The 13244-nt window shown below is 40.7% G+C and overlaps 1 protein-coding gene across 1 annotated transcript in view; it reads right to left on the bottom strand.

Annotated features, from left to right (window-relative positions):
* Positions 1-1121: 1121 nt before the first annotated feature.
* The window catches only part of kitlga (kit ligand a), a 32911-nt gene continuing 20788 nt past the window's right edge, over positions 1122-13244 (bottom strand). Inside the window, exons 4-10 of the mRNA XM_031861200.1 lie at positions 12813-12965; positions 11296-11476; positions 8073-8129; positions 6991-7082; positions 6636-6745; positions 5708-5776; positions 1122-5601 (exon numbers count right to left, since the gene is read on the bottom strand). Of these exons, the coding sequence (XP_031717060.1) occupies positions 5746-5776; positions 6636-6745; positions 6991-7082; positions 8073-8129; positions 11296-11476; positions 12813-12965 (624 nt within the window). The 3' untranslated portion in view covers positions 1122-5601; positions 5708-5745. The remainder of the gene's footprint in view (positions 5602-5707; positions 5777-6635; positions 6746-6990; positions 7083-8072; positions 8130-11295; positions 11477-12812; positions 12966-13244) is intronic.

Here is a 13244-nt window from a genome sequence, read left to right as displayed (position 1 = left end):
ATATATACATATACATATATATATACATATACATATATATATACATACACATATATATATACATACACATATATATATACATACACATATATATATACATACACATATATATATACATACACATATATATATACATACACATACATATACATATACATATACATATACATATATATACATATACATACATATACATATACATACATACACATATATATACATACATATACATATACATACATACACATACACATATATATATATATATATATATATATACACACACATATATATACACACACATATATATACACACATATATAGTTATTCACATATATATTTATTTTTTTCCCAACACTACTAAGGCTTTCCTTTGTAGGGACTTCAACAGTTGATACTGTTGACGATCATGAGAAAAGGGAGATCTGTCAGTTTAGAACACTTTGGTTGTTATGTTGTTCAGACTGAACATGATGAAAGAAGGTCCATCATTACGCCCATTAGCTCTTTACGGACTTGTACAGAAACTTGCATTGCAATTGCATTTATGTAGTGCCTCTTTTGTGTTTTTCATGGACCCAGTTCAGACACACATTCACACATTGATGGCAGATAAGGTGCCAGCCTGCTGGTCAGGATCTAATCTCATCATTCACACACTCTCAGCCACACTCGTGCACAGTTTTCGGTTAAGTGTCTTGCTCAAGGACACTTCAACATGCGGACTGGAGGAGCCAGGGATCCAACTGCTGATCTTCCGCTCTACTTCCTCTACTCAAGAGAGCTTCATGAGAGTTCTGTGCAATGTGGCTCTACACCATCAAAGCAAGCAGTGTTGTTGATTTTTTCTAGTTTTTCTAAGAACGGCGTTGACAACCAAAGCCAGATGACAACTAAGATGCTGAAGCACAATTTACTCAGAATAAGATTTGGTGGATAGTTCAGATCGATTTAGAAAGTTTTATCAACGCACAAGCTATTTTTCTTAACTGCTTTGATACACGCTGCAGGCCGGTAGCTCCCGTGAATCACCACATTTGTTTTCATCTTTTTTCGTGTTTATCAGTAATGGCATATGACAGAATACATCCATCCACATCTGAAAACACAAAAACAATAAATAACAGTTGAATACGTGTACTTTATTCATATCTCATATATGTTTCTTTACATTTATACAAAAATACAGAAAACAGTAGAGTTTTCACCCAGAATACCAACCGGGCAATAATTACATTTGCTTTTTGTCACCCAGACGTATTTCCTGCCTAGAGCCATTTGATTCACCAACTGAAGTGGGACGGATCAGATCCCTTGAGCCCGAAAGCACTGTTCAGGATGTAGCTCTGCTCACTCTCAGACCACACAACAACCCACATAGGAACAGTATTTAAGGGCAGTCATTCTCTCGACTAATGCATGAAATTGCTTGGATTCTGGCTTCCATGCATCAGACATACGGACAGTTTGTGGCTCTCGCATAGACAGGAAAATGGGAGACCATGTCGTTTTTGTTTTTTGTTTTTTTGTTCACAGCTTAGACCTGTTGTAGCTCATGATATTCATATACTATGTATAAAAAAAGCAAATTTTGACCGAGTATACCTTTGTTTGTTAGTTAGTTTGGTTGTGGCTCGACTAGCCTGTGTTTCTGTCAGAATACTGGGGACTACGCGTAATAGTCTCCATGTAGAAAAGCCAAACCTAGAGCTGAACGAAGTGAAAGTCTCAGGTCTAGATTGCGATAGATAATATGTTCCAATATTGCTCAAAAATGCATTTTTGAATAGAAATAATTGTCTAAAAGCTTTTAAATTACAGTAAGTTACCACACCACTCATTTCAGAGATTCCTGCTAAAAGTGTCGTTGTGGACTATATTAACACCAATGTGGTATACTTTTTCTACCACAGAATCTAAACTGCCATAGAGAATATGGCACAGTTAATGTCGCCAATAGGGTGTTCCTCAAAAATGCATTTTTGATTGAATAAAATCATTTTGCAGTTCAAAACAACAAACAATACTTTACCTCATCAAAAACATCCCAGCTATTGATGCTGAAAGGTACTGTTGCTCTGAACTATATGAAAACCAATGTGGTATACTTTGTATCTTTTTCTTTTCAAACAGATTCAATTTTGCACAAAATACTCATCCTAAGACCCAAATACACATGAAACAAGCAGTTGAACTGTTTCCTAAAGGTTAAAAAGGGTAAAATGGAAAGAAATGTCACAACCACTGCAGTTTATTCTGCCGATAAGAGTTTTCACATATCCAAATCAGAACTGGGCACAGGTCAAGTCAACTAAACTGTTATGAGTTTTAAAAAGAAGAGAGAGAGAGAGAGAGAGAGATTGGGGAACATATCTGTTGGGGTATTTTAGTGAGATTATTCTAATCTGCCCTGTAATCACCTCACCACTTTCTGCTACCACACAGAAACAGAGGCTTTTTCTTTTACATCAACACACGGAGTCAATCACACTCAACAAGGCACAAAACCAAAAATGGATATGGTACAATGTAAGACCATAAACATGATAGAAATATTTAAACTAGATCTAGAAACAGATGTTTGTGTCCTGCCACTTTGTCGCGGTCATCTACCCGCAGCAGAGCGGCCTGATGGGAAAGGTCACAGCCAGCGTGCCCTGTACACACTCCTACCCCTTTACTGATCGTCACACGCCATATCTTAATACTTATACGCCATTGTTGGCCTACTTTACTTTGGGCATGGCTTTGTGGGAGTCAACCCGTTTGGTATGGCAAGCCGATTGAACATTTATTAGCTAGACTGGATGTTCATTGGTGATATCTGCAACGTCATTTTGCTTTGTCAAAGCTCTACTTCCAACACATCCTCGCACCAATGCCTCAAATAACGCAGCTTGGTCTGTGACACTGATCTTCAAACAACAATGTACATGCATTTTTCTTTTTTTGTTTTAATTAACTTTCGTCTTCACAGGAAGTTTAGGGTTAGGCAACAAAACCCCTTCGTTAAATCTAGGAACGAACAACTCTAACGGCTAATGAGTGACAATGACGGACGCGACATGTTAACTTTCATTTTAGTTTCGTAGGGGACTCTTAACAGCGCTCTCCTGAATGTAAGTCCTGTCTTTGTTGCAGACCTGCAACTGAATTTTGGAAGTATGTCCTGTTTTTTAAATCTTTTTATTTACTTGATTTGATTTGTATTACCCTGTGAAGCACATTGAATTGCCTCGTTGTATTTAATGTGTATACAAATAAAGTTGCCTTGCCAAGATGTAATTCAGATATCTACAATTTAATTCTGAGAAGTCATAATTCCAGTTTAAGACAACTTTAATTGCCCTCAATTCAGGGTATGTTATGTGATTGTAAGGGCTACTGAAGTGGAGATGCGTCGCTCAAAATCGGAGAAAAAACGAATTTATAGAAAATTGACTTTAAAGTTATGTATGCAAGATTCACAATGAGCCATTATCTAACTGTAACTTCAAGCGAATTTAGGATAAATCCACAGCGTGGATTTAAAATAAACACCTAAATGTGTATTTTCTATTTTTTTATTTCTACTACTCTAAAAGAAGAAGAAAAATAGCCCAAAACCTCAAATTTTACAAGTGCATGAAATGTGCAAAAATGTCTTTGCTCGTCTCCCTTTAAAAGCTGCCATGTTAAATCCGGAGACTCAAACTTAGATAATAAAAGTTTAAACGGCTTGCCATAGTTTCAATGTCTTTGAACCCGTTGCCTTTCACCTCACAGCTCTGATAAGATCTGTTATCACTGAGACAGAGAGCACCCTCAGATCTGAGAGTGCATAAAGCAACAGAGGCTGGGAGGGGCACATTGACTTCATATCGGAATGAGCCTGAAGGGTGTCTCAGTTCTTATCGCCAGATACTTGTGGATTGAACAACCTTACGGCAACGGTTTGGATTCGACTACCAGTCAGTTATTTCCTGCCCTTGGATCTCTGTGCACCGCAGAGAAACAGTGCACCTCCTTTAACAGTGTGTTATGGCGCAACTTTAAGGCAAAATTGATATTTAGGTCTGCACGGCATTCCCATGTGGGCGAGCTTTGTGGATTGTGAAAACAACTAAGGTTCATGTCTGTAACATTTCACAAACAGTGGTATCATCCTTCAGCACTTCATTAGCATTTGAATCTTGATGAATGCACTAACTAGCTTTGTCAGATTGTCTGTAATGTGTCATATTATGCAAGCACAACACTGATACTGGACAAAGGCAAAAGTAGTAAGAACAGATCAAACCAGACGAGTGAACAGTCCAAGCTAATGGGGTGGATTTGCGAGTATATTTGGTCATGGAGCGAACAGTCAGGAATTGATAGGTTTTAAAAATGTTATATTATATAGCATTTGTATAATCACTCTCATCACTCTTTTCGATTGAGTTTCTTTTTCTTTCATCGATGAATGGCCATCAAACATCTCTGTAACAGTTTTTTGCTTTGCAAGCATAAAAGGTGAGATAATTCAATAAAATAAAGGCATTATAGAGGTATCATTAACTATGGGAGGCCCGTCGTTGTCTTACATGCTTTCTGAAAAGAATGAAAAACAAATCCTGGATCCACAGAAGTCATCCCTGATACTCGTTAGCAGAATGTCATTGCAGATTTTAATGGTCTAAATGTAAGTTAGTCAAAGCAGCATATTTTCGTATATATGCGTTTGGTTCTCCATATTATCCATTCACACGACCTAAATCACCCGAGTCATATATACCATATATAACAGCAACAACATCGTACGAGGAAATGTAACTTGTTCAGGAATGTGGGGGGCTTTTTTGGGGGGGGAGGGGGGGTGGGGAATACGATGCGTTAGTATAAAGATTGTTCCTTAAATGTGACCCATTAGTAGAGGTGCTCTTAAATGATTGCTTGACACATCTCAGTTGTAATCAACAGCAGCAGCTCAGTGCTGCAACCAATAAATAAATACATCATACACCCCCGTGGGTACATGCCTAAACCAGACGACGTGAATGCAAGTTGGAACTACAATGTTTAACATTATATTCTTGAGGGGAAACCCCGGACTGAGAGGAAAGCGCAGAGCTGTTAAAGACCTGGGTCACTGGAGGTAGCAATTCATGCCTCAGTTCATACAGGAGATAACCAGTGTCAGTCACTCTCTGCACCGCTGGTTTGGAGATGAACCACAGCCCGACTGTTGCAAGGTGCTGAAGGAGTGTGTGGGTGGGGGTCCTCCCCCAAAGAGTTCATGGAGCAGCAGGTTCTGGTGGACGATTCTCAGGAGCCAGAGAGAGTCCAGTTGGGGAGTGGGGTGGGGGGGCGGGGGGGTTACGCTCTGCTTAAATCTTAGTCTTTGTCAGAAGCACGGGGTTAATGCAGTCTTACAAGAAAGGCAAGCTTATCCATATGGTAGCAGGCGTGGTTCCTCCAGATGAATCTTGGTCACGGCAACTGTGACCGTTAATCTGGAGAGCAGTCGAAAACAAGCCGTTTACCTTCTGCGTTCGCGCTATGGAATTCAGCTTCATTGTTTTTCTTTTGTGTTTTTCCTCATCACCCTCTGGACACCAACAGGGGGAAAAGAGTAGAGCCCTGTGAGAGAGAAACGTGTGTGGAGACAGGTTTCAGAGCTCAGCTGCCAGGTTAGGATTTAAGACAGATTTGCTTTTGATTTTCAAAATGGTACGTGAAATCTCACCAATTAACGCTGAAGGACATCAAAGGGTAGCAGCGTTATTACACTATTTCGATGACGTTCAACATGTTTCTGTAATTGGACAGAAAGAGAAATGTCAAGACAGTGAACTTCACTTCCCACACGGCTGATGAATCAGCAAAGACTCTTTAAAATCTCAGGGTCAGAAGCTCTCGTTTCTGTGCTTCATTGATCCGCTTGTGAATTCGTACAAAATAAAAGTTTAACTTGGCAAGGACACAATCAATAGAATGAAGAGTTCAGTTCTGTTCCTGCAGGTATCGATTAATCTCCAAAAACAGGTATATTATTATTATGTCAACAGCCAAAGCCAGAGTGATATATTGATACATTAAAGCCCCCGGCACTATAATGTGATGTGGGCCCCCTTTAAAGGGGTGCAACTGGAATTGAGTATGTAAGTTGCGGGAGTCAAAAGAGACAGAATACGAAAAAGGAGGGTCCAAATTGAAGCAGCAGAGGCCGAAATATCCTTAGTTCTGGTCCCTAGTATGGGTCAAGTTCGAAAGAAATGCAGGATTCATCAATTCCCATAATGCAGCCGAGTCCCATATTTCTTTAGGCTCCCTCCTGTCTGCTGAATGGCCTTTTCCCCCCAAATCTTCTCCTTTTTCTTTGTGGTGCAGTCTTTTTGTTAAAAATGTTATCAAGCTCAAATTTGATCAAGCCTCAAGCCCAAACACCCTGATGACATCCTCTGGGTTATTCTGGATATATCCACTGTTTGAAGAGTGCACAGTTTTACTGTTGAAATAAAGTCTACACTGCATATCCGTCATTTCATTCTTCTTCTGATCAAGCTGTCATGTGCTAGCTTTTAACTCCTGTTTTAATATTATTACATATTTATCTAAACATTAGTCTACAGGACCAATCGATCAATGTCAAAGAGAAAGAAAGAACAGCTCACTTTTCTGATATTTCAGCATCTAGTGGAGGTGCAGTCACTTCTGTTCCCGTGAAGAGTCCACCTTCTGCAGGATTCTGTTGCAGATCCTCCTCGTTCCTACATGATCGGACCTGTTTTAGGAAATAACTGTTAACGCCAAAGTTCCAAGTCTTGAAATCATTTCCGCTAAAATCAAGATAACTCGGCTCTACAAAGTCTGCACATCCTCGGCAGAAAGTTGAAAGGCTGACGCCGGCTCGTCATAAACTCAATGGAACAAAGCGGTATCTCCCGACAATAAAACAGGACACTAACAAACCAGGAGTGCCTCGGGAAAGGAAACGGCTTAGTGACGGGGGGTAAAAGGTCAGCTCACCTTCCACACAAGCAGGAATATCAGAGCTAGGAGTGGAATGAACAGTAAGGAGAGAAGGCTTCGCTCCACCACATCAGTCAGGGTTCCAGTATCTGGGACAAAAAAACAAAACAGGGGAAAAAAAACCATCACTTCCTCCCCTCCGACTCTTTAAACTGTTAGTAACAAATCATAATGCAAGAGACTTTGAAAATAGTTGTTATTCCTTCACAATAATTAGACCCAAACATGTAAGGTTGGAGATTTTGGGGTTGTTTTAACCTCATTCTAGTGTCACTTTCATTGTTCATCTAACTTTCAATGTCTATATTTCCACAATTGGTGTGAAGTTTTAATCAGCGGACTTTTCCACATCACAATTGTATAACGATTTTATTGTCAAGTATGTTAAACATACAGGGAAGCCAAATTCCTTGTACGTGTAACGCACTTGGCAATAAAACCGTTTCTGATTCCGATTGTGTTTCTATGAATCTCATGTTGGCATGATTGGCGTCAAAAAATGGTTCAGATGTCACAAAACCACGGCGGTGAGCACGCGTGTTAAGCTCAGATTTGGGTCGAGCGCGGAAAACCTTCAGCGCATCAACGTGAAAAAAGATTGTCAAGCTGTCAAAACCAAGTCACCAGACGGCCACAAAAAAATACAAGAATCATATCTTTCATCAGTCATCTTCCATTTCACGAGACAAAGTGCTCAGCTGAGCCACTAGTATGTTATTCTAACCGCTTCACAGTATTCTGAAATTTCATTAAGCATACAGTTTTTTGTTTCTATGTAAATAATTCACATTATTTAAAAGAAAAAATGTGGCAAATTGCAAGGGCCTCAACAAGGTGGGTCGAGGAAAGCCAGACAAGATAAGAAATGAGACATACAGTGATGAGGGATTGGCCCCGCAGAGCGCCATTACTCAAGTGACAGCAGCTCCGTGGGCAATGGGCTGACTTTGCTGTAGAATGTGGCAAAATACTGTCGCTGGCAAAAGCTGCCGCTTTGACACACCAGCTGGGCTGGCTTTGCCACCAGAACACAGACCTGACACTTGACTTGTCTGAAATGCTGAGAATTGCAAACTTACGTGATTTGCAGCTTGTTGTTTCACATTTTGTTTCTTCACTGCTGGACGGTGGTGATACTGGGGTGGGGGGGGAGAAAGAGATGGGTTAGTGATTGCCGTATGGTGAAAACATTTCATTGTCAGGTGCTAAAAAGTCGAGTCAACGCTGCCTTTTTAACCCCCCCCCCCCACCCCACACTCACTCACACACACACACAAAGCATCGAATCCGACCACTCGTTCCAAGCTCTTGGGAAGATTGCTCTGTAATCAACACGTACACAATCAGGTTTCGGCCCTTTTCTTCCCTCTTCACTTGCGCTACCTGGGGACACCTTCCCCTCAGTCCTGTGACTCAGCCGTGTCTCAATGGGCCGTCTAAGCACGGAGACCGTTTTCAGTTTTTATCTTGCAAAGTTCTTGTGAAGAGATAATGGTTCCTGTACTGAATGCTTCTCGGCGCGGCCACCAGAGATCTGTCCTAAATGGAGCCCGTTCACAATAGACCAAAGAGGGCGACGGGGTTTAACAGGGTGAGGTCAACTGGAATGTGGCTGGTTTGAATTTGTAGACCGGCTCATAAATAATGAGAGGGAAGTGTGACCTAAATAGTTAACTTGGACAATAAAACACTTGAAAGTTCCAGTGTGTAGAATTTAGCGGCAACTGGTGGTGGGGTTCCAACTGAACACACCTCCGCTCACTCCGTTAACGTGGTAACGCCGCGGCGTCTCTCAGGACTTTCACCTCGCCTACTTTAGACGCAATGCATTTCGGGGTGGCGGCTGGCGGCACCACGGTTTTGCATTCAGCAAACTCACGTTACCGCAGTTTCACAAGTGTGCCGGAGAACTGCTGCGGCCTTCGGGTAATGTAAATAAGCGTTTGGTTTGTCCATTCTGGGCTACTGTAGAAACATTGCGGTCCAACCAATGTCGATATAAACGGCTCATAACCAACGCAAACCCAACGATTCTTGGATTTGGATGATTATACACTAATGAAAACATATTACATTCCTACCAATAGTTCCCTCTTTGTCCTGCACGCTGGAACTTAAAACAATAAAATAGTTGGTTAACTCCAAAAAAACACATGTCATTAGCATCAGATTGCTGAGGTTTTGGCATATCCCCATCTGTCATGTGTCTCATCTCAGCTGTGTAAACACATTTTCTTGGAATGACTTTTCCAAAGAAAAGCTCCCTAAAAACCCGTTGACAGCGAGGTAATGGATACATAACTGTCAGCATAGACGCACCAATAATTAGTAACACAATGTGACAACATGTTACGCAAATGTTCCCAGAATTATTTATTTAACCTTTGCAGATCACATGTAGAATGTCTTGTTGGCAGCCATTCAAACGATCTCATCTTTCTCCTGACAGGTTCTTCATGGGCCAGTTCATTCCAACCCCATCTCAACTGTAAGTCACTGTCTCGCAGACATAGTCTTAGCAGATTGGTGAGATCATCATTTATGTGAAAAAAACACAGCAGTTCTTTCCCAAAACGGGGCTCCATCCCACTTATCGGCACCATGTAGATGCAATGTTGATGTTGAGTCTCCGCCCCTCCCATGCCACATGAGGAGAGAAATCCACACTCAAGAGTCTCTGCCAGAGAAAGCTTGGTCTGACTGTTATCTTTTACCAGTCTTGTTGTGTTATTGTAGCATCCCATGGCTTACATCAAACACCAGATGGGCTCAATGTACGGTTCATTGTGGGGATGAAACATGTCAAATAACTAGGTTAACGCCTGAGATTTGCCGGTTCGCAACAGGTTATGTCGGAGCTTTTCTCCGCAAGGGTCAGAAATCATAGCTGTGTCTTATTTTCTTTCTTTTAACCATAAGCTTGTCTCAGTCAACCTCCTCCCCTCCTTTGCTCAAATAAAACGTCTGAACAGTTTAGAGCTGACAATTTAAAACCAAAGGTGATCAAACGTGCAAACGAACGAGCATCTATAAATCCAAACTGGCAGGTTTTATAAATCACAGTTGGAAAATATGTATAAAAGTGCTGCGGTGTCCAAGTTACTTACTGCCCCTTTTATCTTTGCAAAGCACAACTGCTTGCTCAGCTTGACAGCTTCGACAGATTTTGCATCTAAACTAGCTACCGTACTATCTCTACACACGTCGGCTATCGGTCTGACGACGGGGTTCCGGTGTAGCCGGCGGATATCTGGGCCAAGACTTACTTTACCTGCATTCAACCAAAGCCTGCTAACATGTGATCGGTCAAAACTATACAGAAACCAAAATCTTTTCCACACACGAATGCAGAATCTGTTTATAGAGATAAGCTGCTGTTCATCGTATTGTCTCGTCACATGATCAAATAAGAGATTTGACATTGGACAACATCAACATACATATTACCCAGAAATCATCTTTGTGGTTGGGCGATATGGAGAAAATCAAAAATTACAATATCTTTCGATATTGTGGAGTTGACTACTATAAATAATAGGACAGCTAGAACAGGCTGGTAAATTAAGAATATTACATCCCTTTACTGTAGTGCAGCCTTTAAAACAAGGAAAAGACAACACTTATGTCATGTTACAATCCATATCCTAAAACATGATTTAAAAAAAGAAAAACTATGAGGGGGATAGGTCTGCCTTTTTGAGGCATTGATAGCAAATGGTGTAATTTTGAATTTGACGTGAGGTCTTTTTTGAAGACAGAGGTTTTTCTGAGTTGGTAATCCGAATCTCTCCCAAGGGCACTTTCTCTGTCCAGCACATTGTTGTGGGGCCCACTCTCTTTACAGGCCACCCACTCCAGGGGCTACCATTGCGGCACGTCTATATTTACTCCCCTGATTGATTATTTTACAATTTTTACAGTGAATATACCCAAAAGTATCTTGTCATAGTCATTAAAAGAAAAAATCATCATTTAATTCTCATGTTTCTTTCTTAAAAGTAACTGGATTGATTTATGACTAAATATTTGTTGTCTTGCATGCAGTGGCCAAATGGTAGAAAAAGCTGATTGCACAATGAAATTGAATATTAAATGATTGATCATCATTGATGTCATAACCAGATGCCTACCAAGAGACACACAAACCTGCTGTACTTCTTTGATGTCACACCTCAAGTTGAAGTTACTTTTTCTTTGTCAATTAAGTGCCACCGACATGCAAAGTCGCCAAACTACAAAGTCTGTTGACAAGCACAAAGAGCAGGCCAACTTATGTAAATACTGCATATAATAAACATTTACCAGTTAAATATCCTTCTGTTGTTGCTGTGTATGGTGTTGTGGGACAAGGAGAAGGATCACAGTCATCTGAATCTTCTTTATTCTGTGCAGCTATAAGGAAGTCTTTGACGAAGTCAAAGTACCGCACGGTCTGCCACCTCTCTTCCCTGTAGTGGCACTCAAAATCATACATGATCGGCTCCTGCAAAGACACAGGTCAAACAAAGAGACGTTTGAACATTAGTCACATCACCTACATATAATAACAAAAAATCAACAACAGGTTCTACAACTCTAGGGTCATCATTGTGTGTAAGGGCTGACATTATAGAAGTGTAAGGTATATGCAGGTATATAGGATAACAGTGTAACCAGCTATCAGCGAAAGAGCCTTTGGAATATACAGTATAGCAGACTATACTACTGGTAGTAGTAGTAGTACACTGACCTCACCAACAACCACTAAGCCAGCCATTTCTGTTACGCACTATGGGGAATGTTTGTCAGTCATGCTAGTTTCTCAGGCTCCATCAAAACTACTATGTTTCTGTTTTAAGATGCGTATCTTTTACTACATTTGTTCCTAGCATTCACTACTCCTGAATTAAAAAAAACAGAGGCATTTCAAAACGCTACCGACGCCGTGTTAGTTTGAAAACTCCGGGGTTGCGTCGTAGTGTGGACGGGCAGAAACGGGGACCTTTGAAAACGATGACGCCGACACCCGCGTTCGCTACTTGATTGGGTTTTAGCAGTCACGCCGTGTCCTTCCCTGATTCGTCACGCCGCCAGAAGAAAACAAACAGCCTTCATTACCGATCGACTACCAGTGCTTAATTCAACATGGACAACGGATTACAGGTGTTGTCGAGCTTGTTGTCTATACTAGCAGCTGTTGTGCAGTTATTATTGCATATTATAATGCTTTGCTTCTAGTGTCGACATGTGGAGGAAGTAAGCCATTAATGGCATGATTAGCGAGCAGTGTGTCTAGCGGTGTTATCAGCCCGACGGAGTGGACGTTTCAAGTCACGGTTTGCAGCTGTGAGAAGGGTGTTGGACACCAAACAGAGGACTTTCCTTTTCTTATAAATGCTTATTTTGTTCTGCACAACTATTGTGAAGTTCACACAGAAACTGTAAATGAACAAAAGCCTAAATGCTCTCACCTCAGAGCTACGAGTGAAAGGACAGACAACAACGAAACTGAGGAAACAAGTGAGAAACGTGTTGACCCATAATCTCGTAAAACTTTGATTCGTAGGAGTCTGTTTTAAAGTAAATTTGATGTGTGAGGGAGAAAGAGAGCAAACAGTAAGTCTGTGTGAGATATAGAGGGAGATTATAAGAGCTTAAGTATCAAGCACCACCTTTTATTATTAAAGAGTATACTATGAAAAGGACGACAATTTATGGATTTCAGCTTTTGATATTTTTCTCAAAGCACTCCAAATTTGTACTTTGCAACAACAAAAGACTATGTTTCCCCTCTGTTATTGGAGACGTTTAATAACGGTACGACCACAATATGAACTTACCACAGACCCCATGTTGAGCCGCAGTTCCTGGAACATTTGGATGAATATGCTAATATCTTTTCTGTTGGATGAAATGTTTCCAAACTTATGCGCTAAACCTTTCAAACTCTCTTCCAAGTAGAAGACGTTTAATTTTACCCAACACATCCCTCCCTGGAAGAAGAAGAGCAGAGATATTGCAATTATTGAGCAATTATTGTATCATCATTAAATACATACAGTGTGCTAATCAGGTTTACCAAAACACCAACAAGGAAGCTCTGAATAGACTGCATATCCAGCAAAGTCTAATAATCCTCCCAGTCACATGCTACTTTTACAGTTAAGACTCCACTTGGCAGATGACTCAATATTTACACTGTACATTCGTTATAAGGTCAGCCAGAGTTTGGCGTGAAGGTGTAGCTGAGGAAAAGGTAACCAGAGGTTTCT

The sequence above is a fragment of the Anarrhichthys ocellatus genome, unplaced genomic scaffold (genome assembly GCF_004355925.1).
Source record: "Anarrhichthys ocellatus isolate YVR2014 unplaced genomic scaffold, GSC_Weel_1.0 scaffold2, whole genome shotgun sequence".
NCBI classification, from domain to species: Eukaryota; Metazoa; Chordata; class Actinopteri; order Perciformes; family Anarhichadidae; genus Anarrhichthys; species Anarrhichthys ocellatus.
The sequence above is the reverse complement of the archived record's forward strand: the minus strand, read 5'-3'. Positions and strand labels throughout refer to the sequence as shown.